We start from the raw sequence: 22,345 nt of genomic DNA on the forward strand, positions 1-22,345 counted from the left end.
AAGGGGTACATGATGTACCTTGTTTAATGGTACGCTACTTATAGGTACGCCCGGCCACGGTAAGCTCCAACGCCATGTCGTGCAACTTGAGGGGAGGTAGATTTGAAACCTTGTACAATACATGGTACGGTAAGACAAGATGGAGGAGGCCTCCCGGTAAATACTTGGATACCTCCCACCTACCTCAAAATCTAGATAAGCCTTTTTTTTTTTTCAATTAAAAACTTGGCTGCAGCCAATTGCCATCATTAGAACTACCTACCTCCTATCGACATGTCACCCTGCACAAACGATATAACCCTGATTTAATATCTAACCCCTACGGATGCTAAGGTCGAATAACCATTCGTCGAACGCCATGCACGCTACCTACACGGCGCCTGGGGGCTTACAACAGGGCAATGCAAGTAAAATACATACGCGGACTCCAATAGTTGCGTAACCAATGCCGCTGCACGTTTCCAAATTATCGAAAAATGAGAATGGAGACAGCGAGGGTAGAAGTGGAATAAATACTACATGGAACATACTACATGGGGGCATGGCCCGAATAGAAAGAGATGAAGATTATTGCCTACTAAGGTCAGCTACCATCTGATCTACTGCGTATAAGCATTCAGGAGCTGCAGTTAGGTGCGAGAAATTAGGATTCAAGGCGGTATAGTGGTGAGCTTGACTCTTACACCGCCAGTAAGGTAAAAAAAAATAGGTACGTAGCACTGCTATACCCGATACGCGAACCCCAATATAACTATATTATCATCACTCCTATTCTCTCATGTCCGCCTCTGAATCATAATCATTATTCATGCCCATATATATCTAAAACGGCCACCAACGCCTTCAATATATCCACGTAACCTCCTATCCTCTCTAATTGTTCTGTGTATGTCCCACAGCTATCGTCAAGACAACCCGAACTGGCCATGCCATCACATAAAAGCTAGTGTATCATTAGTCCCTTTAGGTCTACGAAGAGGAATCGAGATGGACTCACCTGCGCAGTAAGCTAAATACCACGTCAATGAAGCGCCACCATCCAGCCACCCAGGGTCAAAGTCCTTCCGTGTGAAGAAATCCCACGCAGCTTTGGGGTCGACCGTTGCTAGATTCGCAAAAAGAATTCCCTTCCAGCCTCCCTCGACCTTCTCCGCTCGTCCCTGGTCGAAGTACGTCGCCCACTCTTGTTTGACAAAATTCGCGGGTCGAGTGAGCTTTGTGCTAGGTAGAAGCGGAAGCATATGGATACCTTGGATATACTCGATATTGGATCCGAAATACGTGTTGTGATCGCACTTGTTTTCGAATAAAATCCCGGCGACTCTGTTTCCCACGTACTGGGAGGGTTGGACATCGTTGTCCTCAGTGTAGAGATAGTACCGGTTTAGAGCACGAGCGATGATCGACAACATCAGGTTACCCCTATTTGTTTCTCTCCGTTAGTTATCAGTATAGTTTTCTGAGGACTTGCTTGGCCTTACCTGGCTTCCATATTAGCGTCCTTGACTGTCTTTCCCCATACCTTAATAGCATAGGCGTGTAGCGCGTCCTCTGAGCTCGATTCTTGGTCCTATGAAATAGCTTAGTACAGCCACATTTTTTAGTGGATGCATCATCAATAATACTAACCTTTCCATCAGAAGTCTCATATAATCCATGAGCCCAACTGTGGCCATGGTACCAATCGAAGTTGCGCGAGACTGGGAAGTATTTATCTAGTGGAGAAGGGTTGGCGATGTCCCTGACTAGCGCGTTCACGTAGTCGACATTGTCCTTCGTAAGCCAACTGGGATCGAGGTAGCCGATGATGGCAGCGGCATAAATGAAGTAGCCGTAGTGAAAGTGGTGATCATTGTAAAACGTATTACCGAAGTCTGCGCCATCGTTTCCGGTCAAGTAGGTCGCAGAAGAGACCAGACCTCCCCAGGCAGCTTTTTGAGATCAGCTCTGTCCAAGTCGCAGGTGAAGAAAGACTTACTTTCGTAATATAGGGGGAATTGCTGCTTGTTCGCCGAGAACCGACTAAAAGCGGCCTTCAAGTTTCTCAGCCCACTCTCAGCCAACTCTTTATTCTTGAGCAAGTCGTTGGCTATGTAGCAAATTCCAGCGAACTTCGCCAATGCCTGCCACGACTATTAGCTACTATTCATAAGGGCAAAAGTCCCACCGGATTGTAACTATACCTTTCCACTAAAATACATTGAATTCTGGTCCGACTGGTGGATTGCATCCTGTGCTGTTTCGTTCATAGCTATGGGGGTGACCACGTTGATTGCATCGTCCTTCAACGTTTTCTTCTCACCGTCGACAGGATCCCAAGGGGAGAGATACATTGAAATAGGCATATGAGGCTCAACCATGGTCCATGAATCTGCAACCACGCCCACTGCTACTCCCTTGGTTGTGGTTTGAAGCTTTGCCGTCGTGATGCTATCATGGGTCTCCTTGTCGAAGGAATCCACATGGTGAGGCAGAGCGTAAATAAGTGGCTTGTCATCCGAGATCCCAGCCTTCTCAAAGGTGAATTTGTATGTGCCTTTCGACCCTGATACCGAACCGGAAAGCGTTACATTAATGGGATATACACCAGAGGCCCGATCTATTACCGACTCAGCCTCACCGGGATCCTTGGCAATTTGAATGACCCCGTTGAATGGCTTCTCAGCTTTGGCCATCCCGTTGTTGACCACGGTGAGGTCAAATGTGTCGCCTTTCTCGGAAAAGGCATATACATGCCATACTTTTCCGTCCTCCAAATACAGCGTATACTTGGTCACGCCTGGCTTAGGCCCCTTGATGGATTTTGTGACCGTCTTGAAGTAAATCCCAGTATTGATAAGTGGAGTCCCTCCTTGGTAGATGGCCGTGACAAACCCCATGCCTTGCACTAACGGGAATGTAATAAGAGGTTTCGCTTTTTTATCAGCATGTAAATTGACGTTCGCCGAGTGTGCGGTCAGATTATCAGTCGTCAAAATGGTATTTGGACCCAATTCTGACGCTGAGAGACATAATGACTGAATGCCCACGGGATTCAAAAAATACTTTGCGGCACCTGTTTCTTTCGACGCCTGGCCATATACTATCTGGTTTGCGTCTATATGTGAAATGGCCAACCCCCAGCTGGACGATGCTCCCTGACCATGCGCCCAAACGACTGAGTATGGGTGTACATATGTGGGCGACGTCTGATTGCCAAGAAAGAAATTGGCATAGAATTTATTTGTACCTATCGGTCCAGACTTGTTGTTGACACCTTTTCGAGATACCGGATGATCCTTCTGAACGGGGAAAGAAGAAGCAGGGGCGCTAGTTGCGATTGGCTTCTCGAAGATGTTCGACGATGCGGCTGTTGGAGACATTGTTGAAGTGTTTGATGAATTCCCATCCAATCCAGACGGAAAAGGTGCAGTTAGGCTTGATGTCGTGCTGCTAGTAGAATTAGGAGCTGCTGAGATATTGCTAGTCCTGTTGGATTCACAACTAGACGACGGATAGAGCTCTGGGGTGGTAGAAGATGTGGAATTTGTTGTCAGGAAAATAGGTTGATAACCCTCACGATGGATATCTTGACGTTTCCAGGGGGGGTAGTAGCGCTCTTGGGAGGTTTCTTGTTTAGCGGGCCTACCTTTATAATGCGACTCAACCTGAGTATGTCGGGTCCAAAGTCGTGCTGTCAAAGCAGGGTAGACCTGAGCCAATGTCAGTATCCAATAGAGCAACAACATAGCGCCTCGGGAAAGGGAGAGTGAGGAATCAAAGGGGGGGGTTGTTCTTAGTGGTCTGTCTTTATGAAGCTATCCAAGCCTCATCGGCGTTCCCAGCGCTCAACTGGATATGATGCTATATGATGATCTCTTCGTGGATAGTAGAATAGCAATTGGACATATTTGCTTGGGTATAATAGAAAAAGTTGTTGATGGAGCTTAAGATCCAAAGTCCCACGCCCATGCCCATAAGTAGTAGGCCAGCTGAAGTTGATGAACAACATGGTGTGTGACTAGGGCCAAAGATGCCCAAGAATGATGTTGGTGTACCAGGCGACGGATGAGTCAAAGTGACGAATGTTAGGTGTAGTGGGAAGCAGTTCACGAAGAGAGGAATGAGTTGTCTTGAATAGGGGCTGAGGGGTCCTACCTAGGTGACCAGCTTGAGCAAGCGAAGGAGTCTAGAATAATCACTGGAATGAGAATCGATGACAGAGAGATGTCACGAGTGAATGGCGAGGTAAGCCGAAAGGTATACAGAATAATAATAATTGAGTCTTTAGGATAAAATGTATTAGTTGACTTCGACGGTTGTTCTAGGTCTTTAGGGATTTGTGAGTGGAAGAAAAAGTGAAGTTGTAAAAAAAAAGAATATTCGTTGTAATAAATTTGTTTGATTGAAATTCAAGCTTAGTAGCCCTAAGAGAAAAAAAGGAATTATTTAAAACAGCTTCGTAACTACTTCATTCACTTGCTCATTCCATATTTTGGATAGAAGTCTCGTATAGGTGGAAAGAGCGTATTCTCACAAGACTTAATAAAGTACCTAAGGTACCTAGGCAGGCAGGTACAAACCAGAAGAAGAGAGGCACTCTTGAGTTCAGGTTTCTTCCCTTCGAAGTTCGAACCCTTCTATTCAAGCTAACCTAGACCCACTTTAACAGATACATTATGTAAACTTATACTTTGTCTAGTTAACTATTATCTCAGCGAGCTCAGACCACAGATCCAGTGTTCTTCTCTTTGTACCCCTCTAGCCACACCAAATTTCAACCAATCAGATAGCTCAAAATAGGGAAAAATCAAACACTCACAATACAGACAAAAATTCAAAAAGACCCACAGATACAAACACACGGACCATGCGTTTGGGAGGCGCCACAGGCGCCTGTGGGTTGTCTGAATTGTGGTCTGAGTTTACTGAGATAAGTTAACTAATTGTATATGGCCATTTTGGCTGGTTTTAAAGTCGGATCGATGTTGTTGGGACAATTTCTAGATATTGGATAGATGCCCCTAGGATAAAATCATTTAATGCGAAAAAAAAACACGATACCGATTATTCATATTGACTTATATTAATCCCTGCAATACGAATATTTGAAGCGTGAATCTATATACTTAGCATGTCACGTCGTGATCTATGAGAAAAGGAGTAGGACCTATGAGTGTATTCACAGTCCTAATGCGCTGTATTGACCTTTGGTGTGTGAGCTTCGGGCTTCTAGTTTAACCAGGGACTCTTGTTTCGCGTGTTTGCTCGTCTCTCTGCCCTTGTCCTCAGGTTCTAGCTCCCGCTTATGCTTTTCGACAGCAAGCCTGTTTTCCTTTCTCTTCTTCTTCCTCTCCATAGACTCCACATCGGCCATGTATTGCTTCTTACATCGCCGGACTTCCTTCCTCTCCAATGCCCAGGGTTTGCTCAAAACATCCTTGCGAAAGTCGCGAATCTTGTTCCAAAACTGGACCTCTTGACTTGTTGACATGACTCTCTGCAGCTTTTGCACCTTGATCTGCTTCTGTCCCCGGAAGACATGCGTACTACCTTTAACCTCGATGACCGTGCCGACGTCAATTTCCGAATATGGATCCGGGACTGGGTTTTCTGCGTCGTTCCCGAGTCGACTATCAGCAGGCTTCGGAGTAGTTATGCTGCATTCGATGCACGCCCCGGTACTATCATCAACAGTGTAATTCCGGTAGCTATAATACTGGTCTATCGCAACTACGACGCCGACGATCCGAACCCAGCGGATAGGGTGGTTCAAGGAGAAAAACACATTATCACCTGTCGCATGGTAAGCCTTACGTCGTAGAGTCGGTAGTATTAGGTTAGGTAGTTGTTGGGCTATAAAGTAAATACCTTCAAACCCCGGTCGACCTTCAAGGCCGTGGATATCGATGGCTCGTAGAGGACACCATTTGTTTATCGTTGGGGATAGATGAAAGCAATACGCAGGATAAAAAATAAGAGGTTCCGCACTTGTCATGGCATTTTGATTTTGATATTGATAGACAGAATCAATTTACCGAAAAGCAATTACTGACGAGGTTAGCGTGTTATGTCTTAATGTTTGGAAGAGGACGATTGACTTGCGATGACGCGACTGACGCGCAGGACGTGGAAGTATTTTTTTTTAGGCAAGCTTAGGGCACCTAAGCCTGCCAGTACAGGTACCGACCTACAGGTACCTACATACGTCATGCAAGCAGAAGTTGTGTTGTAGCAACAATCACATGTAAACAACGCATCACAACTCGGTATGGTATCGGGATGGGTAGTTGTCTGTCAAATTTTGTGTGAATTACTTCGTGAATTTAATGCTTGATGTAGTAGTGTGATACCTAATACCAGGTAGTACGTTTATAAATCAACCCGATTGCATGCATGTCCTGATGATTCCCCCTGCTTGTCTTAAGCAATACCAAATACGCCGTAAACAAAAAATCAAGGCCTAATCTTCACTTCTTGCTCTTCTTCTTCAACCTAGCTGCCGCGGCCTGGAAAGCTTCCTCGGAGGGCTCTTCTTCCGGACTTGCACGCTTCTTGCCTTTCTTGCCGCCTGGTGCTGCACCATACTTCGCCGCCAGGTTATCGAGGAAATTGCTTCGACTCTGCTGATTACTGCGAATAAGTGCTGCCAAGTCGCCCTCGGATGACCCCTTCTTGCCTTTGCCTTTTCTGTCTTTTTTGTCCTTCTTACCGAATAACTTGTCATGCACCCCTAATTCCTTGGCGTACTCCTCAGCCTCAACGCTCTCCTTCTGCGCCGCCTTGATCCGGGCTTCTTTAGACTTCTTGCTCTCATTCGTGTACGCTTTAAATGCGGGGACATCTTTTTTGGCGATGGCTTCGTCGATGATGGCGCGGAATCGTTCGTCATCTTCGAGTACGTCGCTGAGAATGACCGACTCGTAGATCTTGTCCATCTTGCCTTTATATTCTTCGTATGCGATTAAAATATCATCCTTTTCTTCGTCGGAACCCTTATATTTCTTCGCAAAATTTTCAATCGCATCTGCGGTAACCGTGTCGCGGTACTGCTCTCGGTAGAAGTCTGACCAACTGAAGCCATCCGAGTCGACAATGGACTCGCAGGTTGAGCCTGTTTCATCGTAACGCTTGCGTCTCGCCGGGTCGGATAGCACCGCATATGCAAAGGCTATGGACTGGAAGGTCTCGTGGGCTTTCTGCTTCTGATCTTCGGGAACCTTGTCTATATACAAAGAAGGACGTAAGTAAGAATGCGTAGAATGCAAACACTTGCCAATATAATGGGTAGCTTACCTGGGTGATTTTTCAAGGCAAGCTTTCGATAGGCTGATTTGATTTGGCTCTCGTTTGCCGTGCGCTCTAAGCCAAGGACCTCATAAGGGTCGATGGTGGGCGGTTCGCCAGCAAGTAAATCGTCCGAGTCGTCCATAGTAAGGTTAGGTAGGAATTAATAAACAGGCTGATACGAAGTACAAAGTTGTAATCTAGATGTAAAGTCGACGAAGTCCAGGTGGAAGTATGGGGATCGCGTTACACGCGTTTTCTCTTTACGCGGCCTTTATCGATAAAAATAAGGTACCTTCAATTACATAATTGCTCTTAGCGGGGTCTAGGTACCTAAGGTAGAAAAGTGTACATGGCTTTTGTACATCAATATCACTTTCGCTCTTTTATTTACCCTCTTACGCCAACTCCTCTAAAAAAAAAAATGGCTGAATGCATCCCTCGCCAAGCAGGAGAGATAGTAGCAGGAGATCATAAAGGGTACATGAAATTTGCCTTATCCCTTGCTACCAAATCCTCGCCAAAGCCCACCAACTACAGAGTAGGAGCCGTTGTCGTGGACGTAGCTACGAACGAGATCTTGGCGACGGGGTATACACTCGAACTTCCTGGTAACACCCACGCTGAACAATGTTGCTTTGAGAAGCTTGCAGCAAAGTACAATGTTGCGGCAGGTCGCATAGGCGATGTTCTCCCGAATCAAGTTGCTCTTTACACCACAGTCGAGCCATGCTCTCAAAGGCTCAGCGGAAACCTTCCATGCGTGGATAGGATATTAGCCATTGGGAATAAGATAAAGACAGTTTATGTTGGGGTCCATGAACCAGAAAAGTTCGTCAGCGACAACTCTAGCAAGCGAAAGCTAGAAGAGGCCAACATCGAATTTGTGCATGTTCCTGGTTTCGAAAAGGAAATATTAGAAGTCGCAACAGCAGGCCACGAGAAGGCCAGCTAAAAGGAGCAATAGATGGAACAAGCAAAATCGCTTCAATAATGTATTAGGTAGTAGCATATCTAACGTCTAACGTCTACAAGTTCATCTTGGTCAAAAGTAGGTGTTGGTCCTTTTTAAATATGAGGGTATCATAGTGTCTCATCATATATATACTTGTATGAAGAGACATAAAAAAGATCGAATAATGATAAAACATGGAAGGGGATATCATGACAAGAACAAATAGGATATTTTGACGTAGTAAAGTGAAATTCAAAAAAGGCTCATGTGGAATTGAGCGCAACGCGGGGTCCTCGAAAAGAGATGATAAAAAAAAGATTAAGAAATCAAATCGAGCTTGACGCAAAAAATGTCGAACATGCAGACATTGCAAAATTGAACCTTAAAAGGAGAAGGAAGTTGCAACAAGAAAAAAAGAAAAAAAATTGGTGGTTGCTTATCCCAGTGTAATGGGAAGCATCAGGAATTGAGCCCGATGCGGGGGTCGAACCTTTAAGGTTATGTTAGCATATGACTGTGAATAACCTCAGTTGATTGAGAGGAATACATACCCGCAACCTTGAGATTACTATGCGATAGTAAGAGTCTCACGCTCTACCGATTGAGCTAACCGGGCGTTTTCGGTGAAAATTTGGCTTGAATTTGCCGTATATATGCCTTAGGTTGGCTAGATAGGTCAAACGATTCTGTAGCCCTAAAGGACACCATGTGTGTATAATCTTTCACGCACTATATCTTATACTGTGGCTGGCTACCTAAGTTAACAGACTTGATGATCAAATCCGTTTCAACTTTTCAACTCACTTTATTTTACCCATGTGTTTTTTTAGTTGATTGCTTTTATGACTCAAAGAGATGTTTGATTTAGCTATAGTTTAAATGGTAATGCACTACGCATTCTGCGTACTACCTAGGTATCCTTCATTTACAATTGTCTCAAAATACCGGAAAATCCTCGTCATCATTGACACCATAACAAGTACTACTAGGGTAGCCTACCGACCAGTTATCCAGGTCCAGCTCAAGTCCTGTGGCCTGTCTGGCAAGCAGATCTATCATCATCGCCGCGATGTAAACCAGGTTTTTCGGCGCAAGATCTAGAGGGTTGACCATGTCCTCTCCAAATTCCTCCCGGCATTCTTTGCTCATGATAAACCGAACAACCTCAATAATGAATTCAATAACCCGGATATCGCTCGCCTGTGGATCCATCACGATCTGTGACCGAAGGTATAAATAAGGCTTACGTGACTCGTGCATGATGTCAAACTCCAGAAGCACCGGGACCATGTCGATTGGGAGGCGGCGGAAGCCGACGATCAGCAGTACCGGTTCTAGATACGTTTTGCGGAAGATCGCTTGTATCTCCTCATGGTTGAGAAACTTGGCCACCGTTTCGGGCCCGAAGGGCAGAATCTCTCGCCCGAGATCTCCAGCGGTCGGCGGGTTGTTCTCAAGAGACCGGTCTTCCAGATAGGTCATGTCCTCATCCTCGTCGTCGTCTTCCTCCGTCTCGGTCCATCGGCGCAGCTGTATCATGTTAACATAGTCTGATAGAAACGTGGCTCTGTCTTTAGACAGCATTTCGTCGTATGTACGGGACATCTTGTTGAACTTACAAGTTGCTTCACTGGTAAAAGATGAATCCAAGTAAGTCTACGTAATTGATATGTGATAGCTTGTGTGATTTAAGTAATTCAAGCCCACAAATTAACTTACATATATACGTATAAATATGGTTTCCGCAAGAGTGAAAATGCTTTGTGGTCCTTGCGTTTCATGGCAAAGAGAGAACAAACCTCTAACATAATTGTTGTAATGGATAGAACGGTGCTTTGTACATTAAGGTATTATCTGTTTGGCACACACCTTAACCCTGTACTACCTATGTAAATATATTGCACAACCCCTTTATCCCAGTAATGTAATTCCTAGGCTTCCATGAGGTAACTCCCCCCTTTTTTTTGCCTGAATTTTCTTTCTTTTTTTTTTCAAGGCACTACCCCTTTTTAAGTTGATGATAGATTGTCAACAATATCTTGAACCCCAGCAAATGATAGCTATCGACGGCAGTACGCGCTTAGCTATTTCAGTCACGAAGAGCTGTCCGAGAAGCTTGGTGGTAGGGTAGCGGTCCCTTGCACTCCAAAAATACTTACTACCAAAGGCCTCTAGCAAAGGCTTTCTATCCCGCTCCTTGAAATTAGCCCAAGCAGCCATATCGGATGACACGGACGACCACGCGCCCCGGGGAGAACTGAGGATCTGGCAGCGTATTTTGCTTTCTTGAGGATGCGGAGTAGGAGAAGCAGGAGCAGAACGGTAGAGAGGTAGTTTGTCTGGAAACACTCTTCATGGCCCGTCGTGGGGTTTATGGGAAAAGACTCTCTGTAAACAGCCGCGTTGAGGATAGCATTGTCAAACCGAGGGCCAAGATCCCCGACCTGCTACACAAAGGCGGCCGTTATTGACTCATACCATTCATAGTCCAGCTTTCTTCTCAGGGGTCATATCAAATGAAACATCCTGTGACATCCTCAACTGAACATGCGTGTTTTTGGGGAATATATCAAATTATTACCGTACTAGGAGAGCCACAAATCCAAAGATTACTAACTATTATCCCACGATGCTTAAGTTTGAGACAGGGGAGGAAAGACGGTAGGGAGAGACATAATAGGGGAGAGCCTATCTCCATCATTGTGTAAAACCACCATGATTGAACCTAAAAATTTGAAAGAGTAGCAAATCCGGGCAAGACTGAGTTATGGCTTTATCTACGGGGATAATCGCGACTTGTGGTGTTTGGCTCAAAACCCAGCTCAGGAAGCAGGGACAGAAACATATATTGTAGGTAGAGGTTAGTTTATCGACAGACACGAAATTTCAATTTAGGTACCTATTTAACTGAGATTTTCACTACTTGTCACTCTTCAGCAGTCCAAGCTTGAGAACTAGATGCTTACCTCCTAACTTATCCCTGAGATACCTACTTCAGCTATATCAAAGTGCTGAGCGAGGATAGGACTGCCTACCTAAGGTTTTAAACGGTAAGAGTTGAATTTATTTACTAACTTGGTGACTTGTTACATTCTAATCTATAACTAGTGATTTTTTCCTTCCCAATGAACATTTTGATAATTCACACACACAAAGCTTATGATTTATACGCAAAGAGTGAGCAGACTTGACTTTACAACATTGACATGAGCCAGTAGTGGTGCTGGTAACGAGTCGACTCTCGATGTACGTATGGAGCTCGATTTGTTGTTTATTTTTCATGTTTTTCAGTCTTTTTTTTTTTTAAAAAAAAAGTAAAGCACTTCATCTTCGCCTTCGCTTAGGACTAGGTTAAGTATTGCCATTTGAATCTCAGGTTAGTTAGGAAGCTCATACGACAGTACCTATCTAATACCCCTGATACTAAAATAAGGTAGACAATACAAGGTAGGTAATCAAATGATTCACTTTTATCCTTCTACTTTGAAACCCATATGGTACGATTGGGTCTAGATTAACTGACTGCTATGATATATCTGACTACATACCTTAGGTACCTAGGTACCTAGGTATTCAACAGAAATTCTATTCCGTTGAGGTTATTTTCTAATAAGATTAAGCATAGACGAGCCGCAGGTTGATCACCTAGTTACGCAAGGAAGGACTATCGACTTGGGAACCAACTAGTTCGGTTGAGTTGAAGAGACTGACACTCGCCAATGATACTAGGATTGCTTGATATAGAAAAAAAATCATTAGGCCATCATCTTACTAGAGTATTAAGGAAGCTTGCCTATTATTACTGCTAAAATGATAACCCTAATATAAAGTATACCGTATGTTAGATTAGACCATCAATGTAGCTTGGACTCTGTGTCCCAAGAAGTAAAATGGTAAGTGGGAACGGCTTCATTAAATCCACTTGCTGATTAGTCGAATACTAGCGGCATCAATTCAGTAATCCTATTAAGGAAAATAACACTGCCAGTCAGGGGTTTCAAACGGTATGATATTATGTTTTCCTTGTCTCATAACTGACAACTATGCGACTACCCTTGGATCTAGTTTGAACATTTATATTAAAAAATATTTAGGTACCTAAAGCTGAATTTCCTTCGCGCGATTCTTGTCGTACCTATTAGACAGGTATCTTCTCATTTTCGTTAGATATCTGCCAGTCACCTTTCTAAAACCTGTCGCAGAGCCTGCTTTTACCCTGGCCGCTCGTCTTTCTCGGTAGAAGACAAGGTATCCAATTGTCGAGACAAAGCGGTTTCTTTGTAAGATGTCGTGTACCCTCTGAATCACTCACGTGGTAAGGGGCTCAGCTCGAGTCCCAGACGAAGACCAGTGATCTCCGTTCGCAGCAGGATCCATGCAACATCTACGGCGGGGTTGTGGCAACACTGCATAACAGAATAGCGTACCAATTCCAGAATTAACGAGGCTATGTTCATCTATTTTGTTGGGTGAGGCCGTACAAACGGAATGTAATCTGTTGACCCTAGTGAGCGCTGGGCTAGGATATCCCGCATCTAAATCCCGGAGGGAATCTAAGCTGACTGCAAGTAAGTACCCTCCACGACATCCATATGAATGGTCCGGGGACTAGGTATGGAGACGAACACAGATAGCGACGTGGATTAGGTAGCGGGCCGATTCGGTAGTATTAACGTCCCCATGGGGATTAGTTAGTCCTGGACTGTGCGATGGGCCTCGCCTCTGATGACGAGCGGAAGACGTATTTTTTTTTTCTCCCTCCATGACTGTGGGGAAAGATCGGGGGGCAATGAGGGCCTAAAAATTGTCTACGTGTCAAACTCTCTGGAAAAGTTGATAGACATGCTGGACATGTTGTGAGGCCCAATTCCCACCCTCCAATAAGCTGGCTGCATACTGAGGCGCAATCTGCAGGTCGGCCTCCTGCAAAAAGAAGTGGCGCGGTTACTTCGGTTCTCTACATGCACGTGGGCGCTCCGAGCAGCCAGGCGGCATACATACAGCCAATTAATGGACTGATCAGGCTGAAGTCCGTTTGCTGGTTATTACGGATTACATTATGTTAGGTACATATTCGACAGGGTTTTTTTTAGGCCAGACTTCTAGGTCATATTGGATAGATTGGCAAGGGAACAAGACGACGAATTGAGGGTTTACCTCTTGTTGATGTAAGGTAGTCAACATAGCCGATTGGATCGCCTAGGCTTGTACATGAGGTAGATATGACTCTTCTAAAGGCCAGCCAGAGCAACTCTTAAGCTGGTCAACATTTTGGATGCCTACAGCTTACAGCAATAATGGGCTGACAAGTTTCGTTGCCAAAGAGATATATCATTTTCTGAAGTAACTACATCAAAATATGGAAAGTTGTACATTCGTGTATTTCGAACGGCTTTTGATGTCAATAATGAACGCATTACCATCTATTACCTGGCATTTTCTGTAGGTACCCACCAGCTCTCATCAATAAATGTCGTAGTGATGTATATTATTGTAATAGGTGGGATAGAGTTCCAGAGACCGTTATCTTGACCGAATCATACCTGCCGATGTACATGGCAGTCCCGGCTTGGAAAAAAAAAAGTAAACGAGGATATATCAGTCCGGCCCGTTAAGCGGTGTAGATGGAGAAGTAGGTAATGTAGAACAAGATGTAGAACAAGGATGCCCGCCATCGTCTCCTGTGAATCTTGTATGATAAATTTCATTTTACACCTTTATAGAATCCATTAAGGTGTATTCAGCTCCTATTAGAGAAGAGAAGGTTTACTTTGGTGAGGATGGAATCTTGGTACAGCACTGAATATTTTAACAATTTTTATTTATTTATTTCTTTGGTGCGAGTGACGTTTTGGTTATGCAAGACGCACAGCCGTAGGGCAAGAAATGTCAGGGGTGATAGGTTCAAAGCAGAGGGTAGCTATGCAGCTTCGATCCGTGTGGGCGGGTCTTTAAAACGCCCAATTCGGTCTTAAACGGATTAGCTGTCCAATCAAGGGGAAGGGGGGGTTTAACACGCTGATGCCGAGTATCGTAAATACCAACCTTGGTGTACAGTACATGTGAAGTTGTAGTTGAAGAACATATGGACATACCTATGTGAGGTACCTAACCTATGTAGGTACATACTCGTTCCTGGCCTGATGACAACATGTAAGCAGCCTGTGCGGCAGCTTCGCTTGTATGTGAACCCTGTAAGTGACCTGTATGTACACGCATCTCCCTATGTACATACATGACCTCTGACCTACGTATTGACAAGCAATGAGGTTAGGTCTAGGTAGGTACCTAGGTAGGCTTTAACTTAAGCATATCCCCTTTATGATTCTATAATTTCTATAATTTAAATATCACTCTTTACCTCTCTTCTTCCTCTTCCTCTTCCTCTTAAACCTATTATTAGGTAGTAAGGTGCCCCTTTCAGGAAACACTTTAGGAACCCCTCCCTGATTTATCCCCTTGTCTACTTTGTACAAAGCTTCGTGCGGGACTTGCTTATCGGTTTAGCGGTATTCATATCACCCCATATTCAACATTAACTGACTGGTCTGGAGCTGTCAATAGCAGAGCTTGTTTTGCTTCAACCCCCCACAGCGGCAGAACCAACAGATAAAGGTAGATTTCATCCCTAATCGCTACCACCTCTACATAAGGTTAGTATGTAATTCTACTGTCCCATCCCAGTGAATGGAAGACGCTTCCTTGCATTACCTGTTTTAGTTCTGGGTCTAGGATTCTTACAACTTCCTTTACTTCCCAAGCTTCCATTTCTTACAAGGACTTCCATAGCAACAACAAACAAGTCCAAACAGCCTCACAGTCTGAGCCAAACAGTCTCCTCAGTCAAACTGCCCGGACTGCCTCACTTTCACTTGTCCTAATGGCAATCGCGCCATAGAAACGTGTTGCCCTCTTACCACCTACACCTCATCGGATATATAGCCCTTATGGGCATTATCCTACATGCCACTCATACCCCTTCATTCTTATTCATTCCCCTCTCACACTCTTTATGACCTACCAGCACCAGCATCTCATACTTTTGCAGATACACTCATCGCGTATCCATTAATTTAGGCATCTGTGTTGTTGTCTATGAACTAGTATACCTATTTACCTTAGGTACCTACCTACCTAAGATACCTGTCTCTTCGCACATTCAGGTGAGAACCTCCAACTACATCCATCGTGGCTAATGCCCCTCTAACCCTTTTCTTGCCTCTAAGAGACCTTCACTCTTATCATTTCATTACCAAAGACTGCTTAGTGTTTAGACCGCCCCCCAATATTGACACCTCCTAGTTTATCTACCTACATACCCGAGCACCTCTTCTCCTAGTCGTCCTTTCTCCATCGTACTACAAAAGTCAACATGGCAGACCGCGGCAGAGGTGGTCGTGGTCGTGGAGACCGTGGGGACCGTGGAGGTTTCCGTGGTGGACGCGGTGGTGGAAGTGGTACCTTTTCCGGCTTCGACCAGGGAGGTGGCGGCTACCGCGGGGGTCGCGGCGGTGGTGATAATCGTGGAGGCCGTGGAAGAGGAGATCGTGGTGGTGGTGGTGGTGGTGGTGGGCGAGGCGGAGGTGATTTCCGCGGTGGGCGCGGCCGAGGAGGTCGAGGCGGCAACGCCTTTATTGGTGAGAGTGAAGTATACAAGTAAGTTCGGCTTTGTGCATTATATGCTACGACCCTGACACAATTATAGGCCGGGTGGTGCGCCTCCCCCAAGTCTTGCTATTACCAACCTTGAGAACAAGATTCTGGATGATTTCGGAATGGCGGCAAAGATGTCCGCCTTGAAGCTGTCATCTGGCAAGGGCTCGAAGACCCCTGCAAGTGAGCATATGCCTTGCCGACCAGCTTTCGGTAACAAAGGCACGGAAGTAACCCTATGGACCAACTATTTCGCATTGGACGTCGACAAAACACCATCACTATATAGATATACTCTGGAAGTAACATTAGACAAAGAGGGCCCCAAGAAACCCGCCAAGGAAGGTGGTAAAAAGGATGACAAGAAGGATAACGGCCCACGCTCAGCAAAGGGGATGAAGCTTCAGGCAATTATCAAGTCGGCACTTGCCCAAGTCTCTCGGGGAATTCCCTATGTAACCGAGTTCAAGAGTCAAGTCGTATGCCTCAAGCCGTTCCAACTACCAGACGATCAAGTCGTCAAGGTGCCGTACACGGACGAAGGCAAGAACGACATCTGGAATGTCAAATTCTCTAAGTCCCCTGACGTCGATATGGATAAGCTGAGGGCGTATGCCCAGTCTATGCAGGATCCTGCCGGGGAGACAGCGTTCCCTAAGTTCGGAGACGTCATGGATGCCCTTAGTTTGATCACGGGTTACCAAGCTCGAGTCGATAATAAAATGGCTGCCGTAGGCCGAAGTCGATATTTCCCCTTGGAAATCCGCTCGGAAATTACTGACCTGGGCGATCGAGACCACACCATGGCCATTCGTGGATATTTTCAAAGCGCCAGACTTACGACAGGGCGTATCCTCCTAAATGCTAACGTGTCCCACGGTGTATTCCGCGCAAGCGGAAATGTGGCTGACTTGATCAGAAGGTTCTCTTCGAGTTACCGGGATACTAATGGTCCCCAAAATGTGAACAAGTTCTTATCAGGTCTGTGGTGTAACTACAGAATGCCCGCTGAGAAATCAGTTCCGGGGTCAAAAGGCGGCCAGAGTTCGGGTGAAAAAATAATACGGAAGCACATTGCTGGTCTTGCTAGACCTGGCGATGGCCAAGGTCAGAATAAGCCAAGGGTAGACCGGCCTGCTAGTGGGCCTACAGGAGTCTCGTTTTTCTTGTCAGGTTCTGCTATTCCAGGTCTGAAGGAAAATGCTTACTGCACAGTCGCCGAGTATTACCTCAAAAGTTGGTAACCTATCATCTATATCCAGTTGGATGAATACTAATTATTATATAGGGTATGGCTTGAAAGTAGACCCGAATCTACCTGTCATAAAATTCGGCACAAACCGTCCGACCTACTGTCCGGCAGAGTTACTCGAAGTTATTCCAGGGCAGCCTCTCAAGCGTAAACTAACAGGCGATGAAACGTCCAAGATGATCTTGTTTGCTTGTCGATCGCCCTGGGCCAATGCGACGTCGATCATGAACGAGGGTCGTAGGTGCTTGGGGCTGGATGGAAATACAGCGCTGGTATGTGTTTGCCTTCATATCTGATACCACTTGCACCTTGCTAATAATCATTTTCCAGACGAAGTTTAATGTCACCGCTGGCAAGGAGCTGTTGACCGTGACGGGACGCGAGTTATGGCCACCGAAAATTTCGTACCTGAATATGCAGAATAAGTCGCAGGAAACCAAAGTTAATAATGGTAGTTGGAACATGATAAACGTAAAGGTCGTCAAACCCGGTCGCCTAATCAGCAAATGGACCTGGATCAACGTGGAATACACCGCAGGCGGTAAGATCGATGAGATTCGGAATGCCATTTCAGACTTTGTCCAGTTCATGATAAAGATGGGCGTCAACATGACTGAAACTCCGATGCCATCATCTAGCAACACAGTCGTCTGCTCAAGAAACGAACCTCTTACTGTTCGCTTAAGGGAGAAGTTTAACCAGTTCCAAAAGAACCCCCCACAGATGATCTTCGTGGTTCTCCCTGGTAAGAAGACTGACAAAGAGATATACAAGGTCGTAAAGCTGCTCGGCGACGTTGAATATGGGATCCATACCGTGTGTGTACTCAAATCCAACATAGCTAAGTGCTCCCCGCAGTACTCGGCCAATGTTGCTCTCAAGGTCAACTTGAAGATGGGCGGTATAAATCACAAATTGAATAATTCTGTCCCTATCGTTAGAGATGGCAAGACAATGGTCCTCGGGTATGATGTTACCCACCCGACGAACTTGGCAGGAGGTTCGGATGGTCTTCCAAGCTTGGTCGGGATGGTATCCAGTATCGACAAGGACCTAGGCCAGTGGCCTGCTGCGGCTTGGTCGCAGACAGGAAAAGTCGAGATGCTCAACGAAACATTGAGGGAGAAGTTTGCTTCGCGCCTGGACTTATGGCGATTTCATAACAAAGATTTGCCGCAGAACATCATCATCTTCCGAGACGGGGTATCGGAAGGTCAATTTGATTTGGTCAAAGAGAAAGAACTTCCATACATTCGGCAGGCTTGTGCCTCGAAGTACCCGGCTAACCAGCAGCCGAGAATCTCCATCATAGTATCGGTGAAGAGACATCATACGCGTTTCTACCCTACCGATCCTGGCCATACGACAAATTCTCGAAACATCAAGAGCGGCACAGTGGTAGATCGTGGAGTTACCCAGGCTGCGGTGTGGGATTTCTTCCTGACTGCCCACCAGGCCATCAAAGGTAAGTCCCATCCATCCTCTCTAACGCCATGGTAGATTGTTTTAACCTTTGGACGTCATATAGGCACAGCTAGACCTGCCCACTACACGGTTATATTGGACGAAATCTTCCGTGCATCCTTCGGGTCGGAGGCGGCCAACGCTCTCGAAGCCTTGACACACGAGATGTGCTACCTCTTTGGTCGAGCCACAAAGGCTGTTAGCATCTGTCCCCCGGCATACTACGCCGACATTGTGTGTACTCGACAGCGACTATACCTCGATGACTATTTTGAGCGTGCCGAAACACAGTCCACCACCAGCTCTGTGTCCACGGTTGTAGCCCCAGACATTCACAGGAACCTGGCAAATACCATGTACTACATCTAAAGTACGGTATGGCGTTGGTTTATGTTACTTTTTACGATGCTTTTATGAGCCAAAAATAGCAGTTGTTCGATTTGAACACATTTATGTGCCGGGAGCACTACTCACTCACGGAGCAATATCAACGTCTACATTACAAATATAGCATTTTGTGCAAGCGTTTGTACTCTCTATCATCAATAGATTAAGCGCTGAATTTTGAAGCGATGCCTTATATCTGAGATGGTCTTCATGTCGTTAACTCATGTGAAATGGTGACTGTAGATGGCGGAGGAATTGTGCTGATAGTTATTCCATGATATTGAGCGAGTGAATTGACATGCCTAATGTGATCTAGGTTGCGAAAGCACGAATGTGTTTTTATTATCTTATACATACCTATATAACATACAATTTTACTCACGTTAAATTTTGACCATATACAGAATACGTTAGGTACCTCATAACCTAAGGTAAGCACCTAGTCCAACTATTTCAAATTCTCACTTAGAGCTCATATCCATACCCCTTAGGTACCTAGGTGGGCATTCAGATGCACGTGCCCCCGCCGCCGCTTCTGCAACTTGGACGACGCGGCGCCGAGCTCGCCGGCGCCCTCGTAGAACGTATCGAACTCGGCGGCCGGGGTGCAGGCCCTCCAGAGCTCCCCGGCGGCGGTGGCGTTGGAGCCCCCCTGCTTCTTGTCGATCCTCTTCCAGCGGAGGCCGAGGGCGGCGAGGAAGGCGACGCTCGCGGCGGCGGCCGAGATGTAGTACGTGTGCCGCAGGCCGCGCATGTACGCGCCCAGCACGGCGCCCAGCATCCGCTGCTGGCCGATCGACGCCAGCACGCGCCGGACCTCGGAGGCCCCGCTGTGCGTGAGGAGCGACGGGTCGATGTGCGGCGCGTCTCGGGCTAGGCCCTTGATGAGCCCGTTTTGGAAGACGGTTTGCGCGACGGCGATGAAGAGGGCGCCGCCGAGGGACTATATATATATTTACATTTCATTGTCGGTTATTATTTGTTCTTGGCTATTTATTCCTTTTTGCGTCTGGAAATACCAAGACGCTCTTAGTGAAATAAATATGGAGGTATGGACGTTGACAGGTTGATTGGAGGAAAAGTTGCTAACTAACCTGGAAGAATTGCACGCACGAAGTCACCTGCGGAACGAGTTCTTTCGAGACCACGTTCTGCACCACGATGACGCCGGCTTGGAACCCGACGCCGACGCCCAGCCCGTCGAGGACCTGGTATCCGAACCAGCGAGCGAAAGGTGTGTGGACGTCCAGCGTCGTGATCAGTCCCGCGCCGACGGCGACCATGGCGATTTCGACTAGGATGAAGGGGTTGTAGTACCCGGTAGCGGTGATGAGGGCGCCCGAGATGATGGAGCTGGTGACCACGGAGATAAGCAGGGGTAGGAGCTTAATGCCTGCCTTGACGGCGTTGTCCCCCTGGATGGCTTGGAAGTAGAGAGCTGCTACGGGTTAGATACATTTTACCCATTTCTATATAACGTAAAATTGTTGGAATTGTGAGGCTGTACTCACACAGGTAATAGATCAGGGGGAAGAATGAAGCCCCGAAGAAGGTGGCAAACTGTCACATCCCAAATCAGTAATTTCCTTTTTCGGAAAGTCTCACGATGGCTTATGTTCCGGGATAGTTGCCGGACCCCCAACAACAGAACCGTTCCACAAGAGACAAGTACCTCGTATAAGGTAGGCATATAGGGGAGTACGCTTACCAGCATCGCACACAGCAAGTCCCTATCCTTGAAGAATCTCGGAGGCAGTAAGCCCTTGTCCTGTTGATGGTGCTCAATGGCAATGAACAATATGGTCATGACACCAGCACCGGCGAACAAGCCGATGATACGTCGGTCGCTCCACTACCAAATCCAGAGTTATTAGCATTCTGTTTCGCTGGAAAGACGATTTTCTTCAGCAAATTAGTTAAACAAAACATACCGGAAACTGGGCGCCTCCCCACTGGAGCGCAAGGAGTAACATAACGATAGCCGGGATCAAGATCGCGGCGCCTAAAAGATCGAGTTCCAGGACCCTGGCGAAGAAAGACAGCCCCTCGGGGTTATTGACGCGGACGATTTCGAGGCAGAAAAATATCACCACCATCGCGAGTCCTCCGATGGGAAGGTTGATGTAGAAACACCATCTCCAGGTGAGATGGTCCGTGAACGCGCCCCCGAGCAAGGGTCCGGCGACGGACGCGATACCCCACATGCATCCGAACATACCGAACATGAGAGGCCGCCTTCGAAGCGGCAGGGTATACGACAGGATGATGATGGAGCCGGAAAACAGGCCAGCGCTGCCCATCCCAGCTACGGCTCGCCCGATGATAAACACGGTGGAAGATGGTGCTATGGCCGAGACCAAGCTGCCGAGCTCGAAGAGCGCTACGGCTCCCACGAACGAGCACTTGATGTCGAAGGAGCGGTACACTTTGCCGTATAACGGCTGAAGCGCGGTAGAGGTCAAGAGGTATGAGCTGCCATACCAGCCGATATCCTCGACACTCTGATACTCGCCGGTAATCGCGCCTAAAGCCGGAGCAATGATAGTCTGGTCGAGTGCAACTAGGAAGACAGCCAGACACAGAGACAGGATAACGAGATACAGCTTAAGTCCAGTTGGATATTCGGTCCCCTCGTCATCATCGGAGAGGGTGTCCCGGGACTGCGCTTCAGGCCTCTTGACGAGATCGATGTCATACAACCCCTTGTCTTCCCAGAGAGGAATGTCGAAAGAACTCGTAACAGTGTCCGACGCAGAACCCGACATCTTTGAGATCCCCCACGATATGTTACCACCACCACGAAGTACTCGCTACCAGCTTGGATATCTGGTTGTTCCGGAAGATGAAAAAGAAAAAGCCGAGTCAGCTTCACAGACGATATATATCTAGCTAGGTAGGTACGCTTAGCTCTCAGCAGCGAGGAATATATCGGAAGGGCAGATTTCCTATAACGCAGTCATAAACAGGAGTGAAACCGCAAAAGTTTATAGATCATAAATGTGATGTCGACGAGCCGAGACTTTCGTGATGGACAGGCGAGTGAATTACTAGAAGACACGGAACATTTTCTCCCTGCCGATACGTAGCTGTTGAAGGTGAGATGAAGAAAATAGGCTCTATGCACGCTGCGGGCGGCATGTTTATTCGATAGCCGAAGCGCCCCGACAGGAGCAATAGTGAGTGAAAATCATCGTATCAAACCAAGGAAGGCATCCCTGAGTGAAGTATGCATGACACACGCCACCTAGGCAGGCAATGAAAAATCTCAATAGACTACCTAAAGTTCGGAGCTCAGCGTGGGATGCTCGAAGAAGTCTATCATCTAATTGTCTTGTCTTGCGAGCTGTCAGCTTCCGAGAGTGACATGG

The 22,345-nt window shown here is 46.5% G+C and overlaps 7 protein-coding genes and 1 pseudogene across 8 annotated transcripts; 2 read left to right on the forward strand and 6 right to left on the reverse strand.

The window, feature by feature from the left end:
* Window positions 1-737: 737 nt before the first annotated feature.
* On the reverse strand, window positions 738-3,728 carry F4812DRAFT_464896 (glycoside hydrolase family 81 protein; the record flags this gene model as incomplete). The annotated part of the gene is made up of 5 exons (XM_047938386.1): window positions 738-1,422; window positions 1,482-1,570; window positions 1,630-1,931; window positions 1,979-2,123; window positions 2,184-3,728. The coding sequence occupies 5 exons, from the start codon at window positions 3,726-3,728 to the stop codon at window positions 933-935; spliced, it is 2,571 nt and encodes an 856-aa protein (XP_047795190.1). The 3' UTR covers window positions 738-932.
* A 1,307-nt stretch (window positions 3,729-5,035) lies between these two features.
* Window positions 5,036-6,238, reverse strand: F4812DRAFT_410724 (uncharacterized protein). The gene is made up of 3 exons (XM_047932550.1): window positions 6,085-6,238; window positions 5,851-6,030; window positions 5,036-5,775 (listed from the first exon to the last, which is right to left on the reverse strand). Exons 2-3 carry the CDS (start codon window positions 5,975-5,977, stop codon window positions 5,162-5,164), a joined length of 741 nt encoding a protein of 246 aa, XP_047795191.1. The 5' UTR covers window positions 5,978-6,030; window positions 6,085-6,238; the 3' UTR covers window positions 5,036-5,161.
* On the reverse strand, window positions 6,239-7,669 carry F4812DRAFT_410727 (chaperone protein dnaJ 6). Its single transcript, XM_047932551.1, has 2 exons — window positions 7,276-7,669; window positions 6,239-7,204 (listed from the first exon to the last, which is right to left on the reverse strand). The coding sequence occupies exons 1-2, from the start codon at window positions 7,409-7,411 to the stop codon at window positions 6,450-6,452; spliced, it is 891 nt and encodes a 296-aa protein (XP_047795192.1). The 5' UTR covers window positions 7,412-7,669; the 3' UTR covers window positions 6,239-6,449.
* Window positions 7,670-8,837, forward strand: F4812DRAFT_410728 (cytidine deaminase-like protein). Its single transcript, XM_047932552.1, has 2 exons — window positions 7,670-8,711; window positions 8,773-8,837. The coding sequence occupies exon 1, from the start codon at window positions 7,691-7,693 to the stop codon at window positions 8,219-8,221; it is 531 nt and encodes a 176-aa protein (XP_047795193.1). The 5' UTR covers window positions 7,670-7,690; the 3' UTR covers window positions 8,222-8,711; window positions 8,773-8,837.
* Window positions 8,691-8,837, reverse strand: F4812DRAFT_t8 (annotated as a pseudogene). The gene has a single exon. The product of its transcript is annotated as a tRNA-OTHER (tRNA).
* A 241-nt stretch (window positions 8,838-9,078) lies between these two features.
* Window positions 9,079-9,822, reverse strand: F4812DRAFT_410730 (uncharacterized protein). The gene has a single exon (XM_047932553.1). It carries the CDS (start codon window positions 9,803-9,805, stop codon window positions 9,158-9,160), a length of 648 nt encoding a protein of 215 aa, XP_047795194.1. The 5' UTR covers window positions 9,806-9,822; the 3' UTR covers window positions 9,079-9,157.
* A 5,771-nt stretch (window positions 9,823-15,593) lies between these two features.
* Window positions 15,594-18,959, forward strand: F4812DRAFT_454700 (Piwi-domain-containing protein; the record flags this gene model as incomplete). The annotated part of the gene is made up of 5 exons (XM_047936689.1): window positions 15,594-15,877; window positions 15,927-17,110; window positions 17,163-17,398; window positions 17,457-18,591; window positions 18,655-18,959. The coding sequence occupies 5 exons, from the start codon at window positions 15,594-15,596 to the stop codon at window positions 18,957-18,959; spliced, it is 3,144 nt and encodes a 1,047-aa protein (XP_047795195.1).
* Window positions 18,960-19,380: 421 nt separating this feature from the next.
* Window positions 19,381-21,742, reverse strand: F4812DRAFT_464900 (MFS general substrate transporter; the record flags this gene model as incomplete). Its single annotated transcript, XM_047938387.1, has 5 exons — window positions 19,381-19,920; window positions 20,072-20,415; window positions 20,489-20,537; window positions 20,686-20,829; window positions 20,909-21,742. 5 exons carry the CDS (start codon window positions 21,740-21,742, stop codon window positions 19,465-19,467), a joined length of 1,827 nt encoding a protein of 608 aa, XP_047795196.1. The 3' UTR covers window positions 19,381-19,464.
* Window positions 21,743-22,345: the final 603 nt, after the last annotated feature.

Source organism: Daldinia caldariorum (assembly GCF_022478825.1).
Source record: "Daldinia caldariorum strain CBS 122874 unplaced genomic scaffold F4812scaffold_1, whole genome shotgun sequence".
NCBI classification, from domain to species: Eukaryota; Fungi; Ascomycota; class Sordariomycetes; order Xylariales; family Hypoxylaceae; genus Daldinia; species Daldinia caldariorum.